Source organism: Pristis pectinata, chromosome X, assembly GCF_009764475.1.
Source record: "Pristis pectinata isolate sPriPec2 chromosome X, sPriPec2.1.pri, whole genome shotgun sequence".
Classification (NCBI taxonomy): Eukaryota; Metazoa; Chordata; class Chondrichthyes; order Rhinopristiformes; family Pristidae; genus Pristis; species Pristis pectinata.
In genome coordinates, this window is record NC_067450.1 from 5,239,730 (window position 1) to 5,254,365 (window position 14,636).

Here is a 14,636-nt window from a genome sequence, read left to right on the forward strand (position 1 = left end):
TGTCTAGGAATAGATTGTCATTTATAAGCCAGTAAGCAAACCTGGACACCACACAAAAAAAATGCAGTTAAAATGGCTTTTTCATAGCTGCTCAATTGAGGGATGGGAGGTTAAAAAAGGATCTTATCTTTTCATATCCCTCTCTGCAAAAACATTCATGTTGTCAGCTTTTGGTTTCAAAATTCCCTCACGTTCTACACTTGCCCTGTCAAAGCGAAGCTATATCTGTCATAACAGTGAAAGGAAATGGCATTAAATATAATTACTTCAGTCTGTGGACCAATAAATCGAAAACCATGGATTTGCTATCAACACCAGGATTAATTACTGCCTCTTCCTTAATGAAGTAGCCGGTACGTGCTCCCTAATCAAGTACAGTGGACAAAGGGCTGCATAGCCATTAAGCAGTCTCTGAAATCCACAAACACTTTATTGTAACTGCTGCATGTTCAAGGAGCAAGCATTAATGCCATGATCACAAAAGTCCACAAATGAAAAGGGTCTATTGCAAATGTGATTAGCCTGCTGTAGGAATTGGTGCAGATGTCCTTCCACATTTATGAAACTGTTTAGTTTAATTTGCTTTGATGCACATATTCCATGGGCAATGACAAGGATGCAACCACTATGAGTTACTTTGAACACACTATGCAGAGCATAAAGATTAGAAGTTAACATTTACCTCGTGCATTTATCGCTGTGATTTCTGACTGCTTTATTGGTGCACAATCAACAGTCTAGGAAGCACTTGATTTGTCACTGGTGATGCCATATAATCTAAAGAATAGTGCTTTTAAACTTAGTGGCAGCATTCCTGTCTGAAACTCAGAGGTCAGGGTTCAGACAGTACCAGTTTAGGTTGACATCTTGTAGGATACCCAATATCAGAAGGAAACACTCGTCCCTCATCATGAGTTATAGGAATCCAAAATAGCCTCCCAATGTATAGAACCAGCTGCCCTATCAACAGACAAAGCCGTGAGGCAGTATTCAGATTCCATAGATGGACCTTTTTTTTTGGGAAAACATCAGACTATTAACTTTTTCACGCCAAAGAAAACCTAAAGAATATGTCATCTTCTACACACTGCACCTGAGAGGGACGACATTGTGTTTTGTTTCTCAATACCCCCCATTGAGTTTTCCCAATAAAAAAGGAAACTACAAGAACCTGAACTAGACTGACAAAGTTTAACAATCTTTCAACAAACCCAAACCTGAGGAGAGACTAACATTTCGGCAGATAAGCACGTGATGTGAAGAGCACAGAATCTTCAGCTGGAAAAAAAAATCTAAAGTGGCACAATGAAAAAGTTCTGGAAATTCACGTTGCAAGGGCAATCATTCGAAGCATCACCTTTCTGCAACATCTTGATAATGTTTTCTGTGAGCAAACATGACACATGGTTTCCTGAGAGCATACGAAGATAGACAATTCTCCTATGGTGTGTGGAGGAGGAAGAAGAATGAAAAATAAACTGTGTTTAACAAAATGAATTACTATGATTGATCTGCAGTGAATCCAGAATACACACAAACACCACTTAACCTGTAGGCTTTCAAAAGTTGGTCATTCCAGAGGAAACAAAGCTCTGATGAGATGCTAACTTGTGTATTTTCTAGCATTTGCAGTTTTTCTTTTTAATTCTACAAAGTAATGGTTATTGTGACTGTTGCCTCCATTTGTTAATGGTAATTTCTTCCAATTATTGAATGCTATCGTTTTCATTCACAAAACAATGTGAAATGAGATTAAATAGCATTGCAAAACACAAATTTTGAATAACTGCTAGGTTAACAAAATAGGTTTTAAAAAGCAACAAAACCCCATCCTAACCCACTTTCTACAGAACAGAAATTGAAATTAAACAAGTAAACAAAGTCACTTGCTTTTACATAGCGCGTTATCATGTCTCTCAGAAATGTCTCAAAGCACTTCACGTACATTACTTTGAAGCACAGTGATGGTAATTGCAACAGCCTTTTGCGCACAACAAGATCCCATAAACAGCTATGAGATCTACAAGTTACATTCTACTTTTGGTTCTGTTGGCAGGGGGAATATTGGGCAAGACACCAAAAGCTTCCTTTTTTCACAGTGACATGGGATTTTTACTGACCACCTGAACAAAAGATCACGAAAACCAGAGCATGACATTTCTACTACTGATTCAGTGCAGCGGCCATTAGTAGTCAACGAGAAAGAAGCCTACGTTATCTGTAAGCTTGCCCATTACCTACTGTACCTGTATCTGGGAAGAAAGCATTGGCTAACTGTTGCTGCTGTTGCATCACAACTTGCTGCGTCTGCTGCATGATGCCCATTTGCGATACAGCCAACTGCTGAGTTGGCAATAACTGCGGTGAGGTCAAATGTTGACTCTGCTGTGAGGCCACTATCTGCTGTGTTGGATGTTGCCCTGTTGCCACATGCTGCTGCTGTTGGGACATGACTACATGTGGTGAGGCTCCAAGCCGTTGCTGTGATGCTGCCAATTGTTGCTGCTGTGAAGATGGAAGAGATCTTGGGATCCCCAACTGATGATGTTGTATCACCCCCAAGATACGTGGCTGTGGCAAGTTTAAATTCTGTTGTGGCCCCTCAAGGTGCTGAGACTGCTGTGTTGTTGGAAGGTGTTGGGGAAGCCCTGGATGAGTCTGTTGATGTGAAACCTCAAGCTGTTGCAGAACTGGAAGATGGGTCTTTGGTCCTGAATGCTGCTGCTGTTGAGCAGATATACACTGTGATCCTCCCAACTGCTGCTGCTGCAGTTCCATTTTCTCTTGTTCAAGCAAATCATGGAGAAGTAGTGGAAGCTCACTTGCCTCCAAAGAGCTCTCCACTTTGACAAGGTCATCCACAGACCGACGTTTCGGCTCCATACTGGGCACATGTTGGCACATTTCATCAAGTCCAAATTTACCCAATGATGGCCTAGACTGGACAACCAGTGGCAACTTGGATATTATCTGTGCTGAAGATGTGCAGGGCATAGTTTCCAAGTCCACATTAGAATGTTCATTGTTGGGAATCCGTGCAGATCCATGACTACCCGAAGCAACTGTACCACTTTGAGTAGTTGTCAGTGTTCCACTGGTCGTGCATGCAGAACTCTGACACAGTGCTATACTTGTGTTGACATTAAGTCCAGTACCTAGATTGAGTAGCATTGACACTGCTCCTCTCTCATCATCTCCCTTTGGTGGGCTTTCTGATTTTATCAAAACTGTCTGAGCCGTGGAAGTATTTGCTACAAACTGACAAGCTGAACTTTGGGAAACATTTTCTTCGACCTTCATTGCGTGATCAAGAGTAGGCTTAGGAGAATTATCAGTAGATGGGGCCCTAGTGACTGGATCACTGCTTTGACTGTTAGCACTCGTTTCTGTGTTGACATCATTCACTGACTCACAAGTAATCCTATCAGAAGAAGATAGAGTATCTGCAATAATAACCGATTTGGTTTTTGCTTTTCCACTCTCCTCTTCTTTCTCAGTCTTTTCTAAATCAGAGCTGCTGACATTATCATTTGTACATTTATCAGCTGGGTCTACAGCATCCTGATCAGCAAGTATACTCTGATTTTCTTCTGCCTTCTCATTTGCAGATTCCACTAAACGCAATTGCTCTGTAAATATGTCCTTTTTGTCACCAGTGTCTAGCTCAGGGTCAGTATAAGCTAGTAGATCAAATTCCTCACATTTCAGAAGATCATCAAGGTGGGGATCATTGGTTTCTAGGTTATCAAGGTTACCAAGTTCATCATCTGTCTTGCTGTCTGGGTCAAGACTCAAATTGGCAAGGTCATCTTCTTCATCTAGCTCTTTAGGTGAACCTAGTTCTTCATCTAAAGCTTTTTCAACTGAATCATCACAAGAGATCTTCCTTGGATCCAACTCTGTGTGCTCTCTAACTACATTGGAGATGGATGGGACAGAGTTAAGTGGAAAGGATACTGTGTTGCCCTTCAAGCCATCAGTACTGCAACTTGAAGTGGATGCTGTAGTCGATGAACTAGTCTGAAATGGCTGCTGTGCTTCAACTTGTACTGTAGATTCCAATGGATCTTTTGTCTGGATATGCTGATGGGCACTTGATACTTCCACTGAATGAGGTGAAGATGGTAATGGAGTAGAAATATTCTGCTGGGGCAAGAGTGTAATTCCAACTGGTGACTGTGGCAAAGGTGTACCTGGACCTCTCGATATGACCTTACATCCCTGCATTTGGTGCACAAATGAACTGATTTCTTGATTTGGTAATGGAAGGCGTGGCCTTGGCTGGGGTGCACGTTGTACCAACTGGGCAGCTATGGGCAGTCGTTGGGAATTGTGCCTCAGTTCTATATACTGAGGACTCACAGGAATAGGTGAAGCTACAATTTGTTGTTGTGCATTTTGAAAAGTGATTTGAGTGGCAATCCTAGGGTTAAGCCCAGCTGTGCTATTCATTTGCATTGTCATTCCAGGCCTATTCACGTGCAAAGATTCTGGTTGCTGGAAACGGGTCTGCCCAGGAAGCCTTTGTATTAACTGCTGTTGCCACTGTTGCTGTTGATTAGCTGGTTTGCCTCTTGGGTGGAATCCTTGTGGGTTACCAACCCCTGGTTGTCTAGAAAATAAAATATTAAGTGGAGATATAAGTATTGCCAAGCAGCAGTAGTTAGTGTCCTCTTTTCAAATAGGGTAATTTAAATACACTTTAAGTAAGGCCTTTAAAAAGTGCAAGTGACCACTAGCACAAAATGTTCTGCACAACTGGCTTGACGTCATAAAATGAGCTTCCCTATGATCTAATATTGCAGATAAAATTACCTGCTCTTCAATACTGTTGCAGTTCCCGAGAACATCAATACATTTTGCCCCTAACGTTCAAGTTTAGTGAGGAGGCGACAAAGATGATTGACTAGGGTAGGGCAGTAGATGTTGGATACATGAACTTTGATAAAGCTATCGATAAGTTCGCTCATGGTAGGCTGATCCAGAAGATTAAGATACACGGGATCCATGGAGACTTGGTAGATTGGATTCAAAATTGGTTTGGCCATAGAAGACAAAAGGTAGTGGTGGAACAGTATTTTTTCTGACTGGCAGTCCGTGTCAAGGAGCGTTCTGCAGAGATCAGTGCTGGGGCCTCCATCGTTTGTAATTTATATAAATAATTTAGACAAAAATGTACACGGACTGATTTGCAAGTTTGCAGTTGACACAAAAATAGGCAGGTGTGTGGACAGTGAGGACGGCTATCAAAGGATTCAGCAGAATATAGACCAGTTGGAAGTGTGGGCAGAGAAATGGCAGACAGAGTTTAATTTGAACAAGTGTGTGTTGCACTTTAGGAGGTTAAGTGCAAGCAGAAGTAAACAATAAATGACAGTACCCTTCAGAGCAGTGATGAAGAGGGATCTTGGGGGGCAAGTCCTGAAAGTGGCCACAAGTGGATAGGGTGGTAAAGGTGGCGTACAGAATACTTGCCTTCATCGGTCGGGATCTTAAGTATAAAAGTTGGGAAGGCATGTTGCAGCTGCATAAAACTTTGGTTAGGCCACATTTGTAGTATAGTGAGCAGTTCAGGAAGGATGTGGAGGCTTTGGTGAGGGTACAGAAGAGGATCATCAGGACATTGCCTGGATTAGAGAGTATTAGCCATAAGGAGAAGTTGGACAAACTTGGATTGTTTTCTCTGGACCAGAGGCTGAGGGGTAACGTGATAGAAGTATATTAAATTGTAAGGAGGTATAGATAGAGTAGATAGTCAGTCTTTTTCCTCCTGGGTGGAAACGTCAAACACCGGAGGGCGTAGGTTTAAGGTGAAAGGGGGAAAGCTTTAAAAAGTTGTTTTTTTTTAAACACAACGCAGCACGCGCACACACACACACACACACACACACACACACAGAGTGGTAGATGGCTGGGACATGCTGCTAGGGAAGGTGGTGGAAGCAGACACAATAGCAACGTTTAAAGAGGCATTTAAACAGACATGAACAGGCAGGGAATGGAGGGATGGAGACCACGTGCAAGCAGATGGGATTAATTAGATTGGCATCATGGTCAGCACAGACATTGTGCATCGAAATGGCATGTTCCTGCACTGTACTGCTCTATGTTATGCTCCAAGTCTGCTCTGCCAGTCAATGAAAAAAATGGGATGTCTGCAAAAATTAATCTCTAGAGCTCAGATGAACTGATACTCAGTAATCACATCATCTTAATCAGAAGATGTTCCACAACTCCTTTCAAGAACAAAGACAAGACCTTACTGCTTGCTGGCTGCATAACATACACCACAAATTCTTTGGAATAAAACAAAATCACAAATGCCAAGTTTCAAGGTGCACAGGAAAATGAACCTCAATGTATATTGCAATTAAATTATTTCATAATGGGACCCACACAACAACAAAAAAAAATAACATGGTAGGCTGTGAAAAGTTAAATCACATGGGATCCAGGGAGAGATAGCTAATTAGGGACAGAATTGGCTTGATGGCAGGAAGCAGAGGGTGATGGTGGAAAGTTGTTTTTCAGACTGGAGGCCCCCGACGAGTGGTGTTCCCATGGTCGGTGCTAGGCCCATTGCTATTTGTCATCAACATCAATGATTTGGATGAGAATGTACAAGGCATGATAAGTTTGCAGATGACACTAAAATAGATGGTGTCATTGACAGCGGTTATCAGGATTTACAGAGGGATCTTGATCAGCTGGGTAAGTGGGCCGAGGAATGGCAAATGGATTTTAATTCAGGTAAGTGTGAGGTGTTGCCTTTTGGGAAGGCAAATGAGGATAGGACTTTCACAGTGAATGGTAGGGCCCTGGGGAGTGTTGTTGAACAGAGGGACCTGGGAGTACAGGTACATGGTTCCCTGAAAGTGGCGTCACAGGTAGACAGGGTGGTTAAGGTGGCTTTTGGCATGCTGGCCTTCATCAGTCAGGGCATTGAGTATAGAAGTTGGGATGTTATGGTGCAGCTGTACAAGACATTGGAGAGGTCACATTTGGAATATTGTGTTCAGTTCTGGTCACCCTGCAATAGGAAAGATGCCATTATGCTGGAAAGAGTGCAGAGGAGATTTCGAAGAGGATGTTGCCAGGACTTGAGGGACTGAGTTATGAAGAGAGGTTGAGCAGGTTGGGACTTTAATCATTGGAGTGTCAGAGAATGAGGTGCAGTCATATAGAGATGTATAAAATTACAAAGGGCATAGATAGGGGAATGCGCAGTCATTTTCCCAGGGTTGGGGAATCAAGAACTAGAGAGCATATGTTTAAGGTGAGGGGAGAGATTTAATAAGAACCCAAGGGTCAACGTTTTCACCCAGAGAGTGGTCAGTATATGGAATGAACTTCAAGAGGAAGTGGTCGAGGCAGGTACATGAACAGCATTTAAAAGGTACTTGGACTGGTACATGGATAGGAAAGGTTTAGAGGGATCTGGGCCAAACACAGACAAATGGGACTAGCTTAGATGGGAATTTTGGTCGGCATGGACCAGTTGGGCCATGTTTCTGTGCTATATGACTAATATTTAGGCATAGAAATTGTACAACAGCAAAAGAGCTATTGTAATGCTCCAACAGATCTCATGTTGTGCTTGTGCAATGAGTTATGTCATTGCCATTAGGAAATGGGATGGGGAAAGAAAAGGGAAATTCACACATTTCAACTGAAAAGGTGTAGAAAGAGATATCTTCAGATACTGAACTAAGTGTTTCCTCTATGACAGTGAGTGGACAGGGACAATATTCCTTGCTTGCAGTATTCAACTGCAAATGAAATTTAAATACAGTGTAGAGGGAATCAAAGACCTGAAGGCACCTGAGACCAGCTTGCAAATGAGGGAAGAGAGTCAAACTTGAGCTGTATGCCTGTAAGAAAGTGAGAACTGGAGAAATATGGGATTCCTGAACATTATGTAACATAAAAAACACAAGAGGAATAAGAATAGGCCATTTGGACCCTTAAGTATGCTCTGCCATTCAGAGAGATTGTGGCTAAAGTAGCTGTTGGCCTCAATTCAAAATTCTTAGCCTGGAACACACTTTATGACGAGGCATCCACAATGCACAACCTTCCGAGAAAAGAAATTTTTCTCCAACTCAGTCTTAAATGAGCGACTTTTTGTCCTGAGACTATACCCTCTAGTTCATTACTCCCTCACTGTCCATCTTCACAGTAATAAGATTACCTCACATCCTTTTAAACTCCAGAGTGTGCAGGTCCAACCTACTTAATGTTTCATCTTAAAACAACCCTTTCACTCGAGGAATCCAATTAGTGACCTTCTTTGCACGTCTTCCAAGTACACCTTTTCTTTGGCAAGGGAACCAAAACTGTATAGTTTTGCAAGTGTAGTCTCACCAAGCCCCTGCTCAGCTGCAGTAAGAATTCCTTACTTTTGTGTTCCATCTAACTTTCTAACCGCATGCTAAGATTCTAAGTTTCTTGTATCAGACCCAGATCTCTCTGAACACAGTATTTAATATCTTCACACCACTTTAATAATATTCCACTTTTCTACTCTTCTGATCTCACATTTTGCTCTCCTTGCCCCTTCTTATATTTCTTTACATTGGAGGTGGTCACTTAGCCTTATCAAGACTATGCTGGCATTTCCATTAATCGCATTCTCCCACTTATTTCCCTACAACCTAATTTCTTCCATGTGCCCATTACAATCTCCTCCCTAATTCTCCTACCACCCACAAGTTCCTTGCTTTCTTTTGCCGCCATCCTTCTTAGACAGATCTAGCACAAGCTGCAGTGACCGGAAATATCACATTTTTTTCCTCTGCATTCTCCGCTTTTAAGAACTATTTGAGACTGAAGTTAAATACATAGGTAAAGGAACAGGATACCCTTGACTTATATTCATAGGATAGCTTGAGAGCTTAACGCTCAAGGTTCCATTTTAAAATTGCAGAATGCTGTGATAAATAAGAATTTGGTACTTGCTAGTAATTAAATTTGTTGCTGTGATGGTCCCTCCTCCCTCTTAGCCCACGTCTCTACATGGCAGAAGCACTCCTTGTTGTAAACTGGTGCAGAGATCCGTTGTTCACTGCTTGTATATATATACACACGTCATTCAAAGATTAAATGTATCAATGGGTGAGTTAAAACAATAGCATACAGAAGAACACACTCACAGTTGTGAGCAATGCTGTTTGACCAGCTATTTTCTGCATTATCCTGAACAGCACGGTTTTTTTTCCCCAAATAATCACATGCTTTGACCAACTACATTACTGAATCAACCAGCGTACATTTTGATGCATACAGATGCTTATTAAATTGCACATACCTGGGAGCATTCACTTCACCAGCAGGGGGAATGCCTGGTTGTGGAGGCCGACAGAGACTCTCTTCCTGAGGAAACAAATGCTGTTTTTCTAGTACCACTGGATTTATTAACCTTCCATTTCCAGAGGCAGGGATCAGCCCTCGAAGGCCAGACCGATCCTGCAAAACAAAAAGAACTTTTAATCCTTAAGTGGCAAATATTAAAAACCTCACTCCTTACTATAATCTGTAAAAACATCATTTAAAAAGTTAGATTAGGACTTGGCTAACATATGCCATTCAATCAATATCCTTAAAATCTCTCCACAAGATCATCGTGACACTTCCAAATAATTTCCTGTATGCCAAGTGCTTTGGGACATTGGAGTTATCGTAATTTGTCATATAAATATCAAGCTCACTCTTCTCTCAATGTTTGCTTACAAACTGTCTTCAAGCTTGAGCCATCCAGTAAATATAATACCAGAGGATGCCAATCCTCAAATTCAAAAAGCATAGTGCATTTATTCATTCCAGGGAGCAAGGCACTAAGCACATCCAGATCGACAAAGTTAGGGACGAAACATATATGCACAAGAACTTGCACTAACCATTTCTACAAATGAAAGATTCAACCTTTCCAAATGAAGATATAAAGCCTGATCAGATATCTGCCGATTAAGAGATCTACTTTTATTTGGAAAGCTGGTTAAAATATCAGATACCCAGTATCAGTAGGTACCTGAGAGAGGGGGTATGGAGGTGGCGCTCTTGTCTGTAGCTCATGGGGCTGACTTGGATTTTCTTTTGACCAACTGGTTGTGGTAGTGCCACTACCGCATGCAGCCGCCTGTTCTTTCTCCTGTCGCAAGTTATTCCGTTGAATTTGCTGACGTATCAAAAGCTGACGCAACCTCTGACGCTAAAACATGAAAAATAATTTAATTTCAACAAAGTTTCTTATCTCACACCTGAACAGTAAAGAGTTTCATTACCTAAGGGCTGAAACTCCAGCAATAGTAGCATTTATCAATTCGAGATTACAGAAATCAGATCCAAGTTTGGTCATTGCCGCAAATCAGCTGGTTGAAGCTCCTCACGCTACACATTACTTCACAGCATATTGAGAATTTTGCAAACAAGGATCTGACATCACTCACATAATTATGTAGTTACCCTTTTCTTTCACTGGGGGAGGACTCCTCATTCATGTACTGCTTTATGTGGCCCTAGGAGTTCTCAAAGCACTTTACAGCTAATTAAATTTTACTTAAGTGTAGTCCCCGTTGTATTGTCAGAAATTAGGCAGCTAATTTTTGCACAGCATGCTCCCAACAGCAATGTGATAATGACTAGATAATGCGTTTTATTGGTTACAGGTGATTATTGGCCAGAACACAAGATCTTGCCTGCTCTGCTTCAAGAGAGTGCCATGGGACCTTTTACATCCACCAGAAGTGGCAGGCAAGGGCTCAATTTAATGTTTCATCCAAAAATACAGAAGCTCAGATGGTGCAGCAATTCTCTCCTACTGGGAATGCATATGCGACCCAGCATGCCACAATGACACTGCTAATGGGTCTTTCAATACTTCAAATTTCATACTTTCTAGTAGCGCACTGGGATAACATCAGTTAAAACTTAAAATACCATGAGAGTAACGTACATGCACCCAAAAAGTTACTCCAGTAATACTTATCATTACCTGTCTCTGTTTCTCAAGTTCCGTCTGACTCAGATTTCCAGTTTGTGCTCCCCTGTTGAATGGGAGCTCATGCAAGTCTCTGCTGGGAGATGCTGGAGTGTGGACTTGTGTGGAACTCTCGCTGCTTCTCTCTGATGGAGATGAATCACTTACTGATCGATTGTTAGAAGAAGTCTGGTATGGACAATCTTGCTGTAAAGGTAGTGTATCTTGCTTGATCAAGGATGGCCTTAAAGGCATATTGGTGAAAGCTTCATCTCTTGTAACAGATGCAGCATCTGGAGGCCCTGACTGATTACTAGCATTGAGTTGAGAGCAATGAGCATCAGTTACATTGAGCTGATTCCCCATTAAATGACTTGATGGAAAATTATTTGTTCGAGGCATCTGAGATACTGACGGCTGAGAATGGGATTCTTTAACCATATCTCCTGGTGATGAAGTGAAAGGAAATTGATTTTGTGGTTGACTGCTGGCAAATGTCTTGGCACATGGCTCAAAACTGAGAGGCCTTGGAGACTGAGGCTGCATTACATAAGCTGCTTTTGGATGTGGGTCACTGTGCTGAGAAAACATTGCTGAATGTTGAACGGTACTACTTGGTTGCCCATGAGGCACTGGAGAGGATTTAAATCCGGTGTCAACCATTTGGGATCTCTGTGGTTTGTGAAGCTGAGCGTAAGGATCTCTTGAAGGTGGCCTTGAATAAGGATCTGGTGATTGGAATCTAGAGGCAATGGGAGACTGAGGAAATGCCTCATTGGAATGTGGCCTGGGTGTCAACGGTGAACTACACTGAGATTGCGGACTCATTGGTACCCTGGAGAGAGAGTCAGCAGGAAGTGATTTAGGAGGTAACGGGGAGCAGCTCTCACTAGAAGATGGTCGTGGTGTCAAGGAAGATTGATGGTATGGATCAGAAAATGGTGTGGAAGGAGACTGGCGGTACAAATCGGTCTGAGCCTGTGGCGAGACACCCTGAGATTGAGGGTGTAGTTCCTGAGAACGTTGAGTAGGTACTGTAGGTGTTTGGTCCACATATGATGATCTGGGAGTTAAAGGGGCTTTGAAGATATCTCTATCCCTCCCATCTGAAAGTGACCGTACACTCATATTTGGATCCAACATTGCAGCTCTGTAAAGGGAAGCCAAGGAATTTGTACTTAAATCTTGTCTCATGACTCCTGCAAACTGTTCATTTCTTGGATGCTGTGCTCCAATTTCTGTATCTGAAAGTCGCCTTAACTGGTCTCCAGTTGGTGATGGCAGCGTTAAAGCTTCAAGCGGTTTTGTGTAACAGTCTGTCGACTGTGATGATCGAAACCCTGGACTTCCTAATGGCTGATCAACTGTATGGGTATCGTGTGATTCACCAAGCACTCTAGATCGGAGGAATGAGTCTGGGACTAAAGGATGCTGATGATGTGACATTCCTGGTGTGGCAGAATGTAGCTCTGAAGAGGCAAGCAGCTGTGGTCGGCCTGGAACAACAGGGCGAGGTACACTTGACTGGTGGTGAGGGCTGTTCCATGCCGATGCTTGACTTGGATTACTGGAAGACTGAACATTGGGTTCCTGAGGATATGATGTTAGCGAATGCCCAAAAGGATCTTGGGCTACAACTCCAGTTGGAGACTGCATATGCAGTTTTGGGAACAAGTCACTGCTGGAGTCTTTTGGGGATGGGCTTGTTGCTTGCAGTTTTACAAATTCATTAGTCGAGGTAGTAAATGATTTATTACCGTGTAATGAAGCATTCGGGCCTAAACCGTCAATCCTCATTTCTGCTGGGGAACCAGAATTCCCCACAACTAATGTTGCTGGAGCAAGACTGGTCATTGCAGGACTCTGAGTCAGGGTATGTGGATGACGAGGTGGTTTACGATCCTGCTTTACCTCTTGTCTCTCAATTTTTGGCTGCTTGTTACCTTGCATGTCAACCTGCTATGAAAGCAACAAAGAACAGATCATATTTTATGTTAATCAAGGATAAAGGGAGAGCACACATTAGCGTATCATAAACTGGCAAATAAAAGAAGAATTTTCAGTGAAATGAAAAAAGCCCAAGACCGCAAGCCAAGTATTTCAATAACATAGTTTATTTACCTTCTGTGCTTTGTTGATGCGCTGAGCTGCCCTGTTGTCTTTGGCCTTTTGCTGAAAAGCAAGATAGATTCTGAATCAATCACAAAATAATATTTTGAGGATAGAAAGAATATTTAATCAAATGAAATCTGTATAGAAAAGATATCTTGTAGTTCATGTCAGCCATGGGATTCTGATCTGTGCAGTGAAAATGCCAATGACAACAGTCTCAAGAACTAGGTACAGCAATAACTAAATTTCCAATCTAACCAATCAAGGCCATGGCCCACAAAAACCAAGGACGACCACCACCATTTCAAGCCTTCCCTATAAATTAAATGTCCATTGGATATTCAACGTAACAACACATTTTATTCCAATACTGATCTTTTAAACTACATCGCCTGCAAGGGAACTGAATTCTATGAAATAACGATTACTTTGTATTACCAAAGCAGTCTTCAGTGCCAGTGTGGTGAAATTCATATAAAGATCAATGCTCTGATAAAAGTGGCATCAGCTAATGGATGAAACTGGTTATGAAATGTACGTTCTAATGTTGATGGAATTCCAAACAGGAGTATTGAGCCAATTAAAGTTTTAAAAGAGAATTAAAGATCAAATTCATCAACTGAATTGAGCTCCAAAAAAAATGTATAAATTAAATAAAAAAGCTGGCATCAATTAAGTGACCATGAAGGAGTCAAATTGTTGAGGAAAAGTGTTTCCATTGAGGGCAGGAAAGCTATCATTCTTACTCCAATCCCACTAACTCTTAACTACTCTATGAAAGAGACTTACAAGTTGATCAGTTCCATCAAACATTGCAAGCAGTTCAAGGCAGCAGTCTACCTCCACCTTGAGGGAGATGGGGAGGGCCTATAAATGCCAGCCTTGCCAGTGAAGCCCCCATCCAAAGAGTTAGAAAAACTAAGTCAGCACTTCTCAGTCTTCCTCGTATTCTAAGAGTCACAGACAAAAGCAGATTACAAATGCAAAAAACTTCACAATTTTGTCTTTGTTTGCCCAAACACAGACTCTGGTTCCCTCCTGACTATATTCTCATCGTCTACTGATCATAACTCACACTACGTACTGGGGATAGTTTGCTAATCTACTGTACCTCTCATACACCAAAGGGCTCAACTTCAAATTCTTGCCTAAGTGATGAAATCCCTTTATGACCCTATTCCTCCTTATCTCTGTCATCTCCTCCAGCCTGAAAACTTAAAAACACCATTTCTATCAACTCTGCTCATAAATTCGATCTTCCTTCATTACATCCTCTGCAGCTGTGCCTTCAGTTACTTAGAACCCAAACTTTGGAATTCACGCCCTAAAGTGCCTCACTTTACTCTCCTCTGAAATGTTCCTCAAGACCTAGCTCTTACACCAAGATTTAGTCACCTGTCCCATTTATCTCCTTCTCTTGCCCAGTATGAATTTCTTTTATTTGATTATGTTCCTGTGAAGCAGCTTGGGACTTCCAACTATGTTAAAACTGCTGTAGAGATGTAAACTGTTGCTACAGAACTATCGCTTGTCAAGAGGGTAAATGCCA

At 41.8% G+C, this 14,636-nt stretch overlaps 1 protein-coding gene across 1 annotated transcript in view; it reads right to left on the bottom strand.

Annotated features, from left to right (window-relative positions):
• Nucleotides 1-14,636, bottom strand: part of kmt2d (lysine (K)-specific methyltransferase 2D) — a 148,655-nt gene that overhangs the window by 60,097 nt on the left and 73,922 nt on the right. Inside the window, exons 31-35 of the mRNA XM_052009427.1 lie at nt 13,097-13,147; nt 10,991-12,934; nt 10,028-10,207; nt 9,308-9,465; nt 2,247-4,612 (exon numbers count right to left, since the gene is read on the bottom strand). Of these exons, the coding sequence (XP_051865387.1) occupies nt 2,247-4,612; nt 9,308-9,465; nt 10,028-10,207; nt 10,991-12,934; nt 13,097-13,147 (4,699 nt within the window). The remainder of the gene's footprint in view (nt 1-2,246; nt 4,613-9,307; nt 9,466-10,027; nt 10,208-10,990; nt 12,935-13,096; nt 13,148-14,636) is intronic.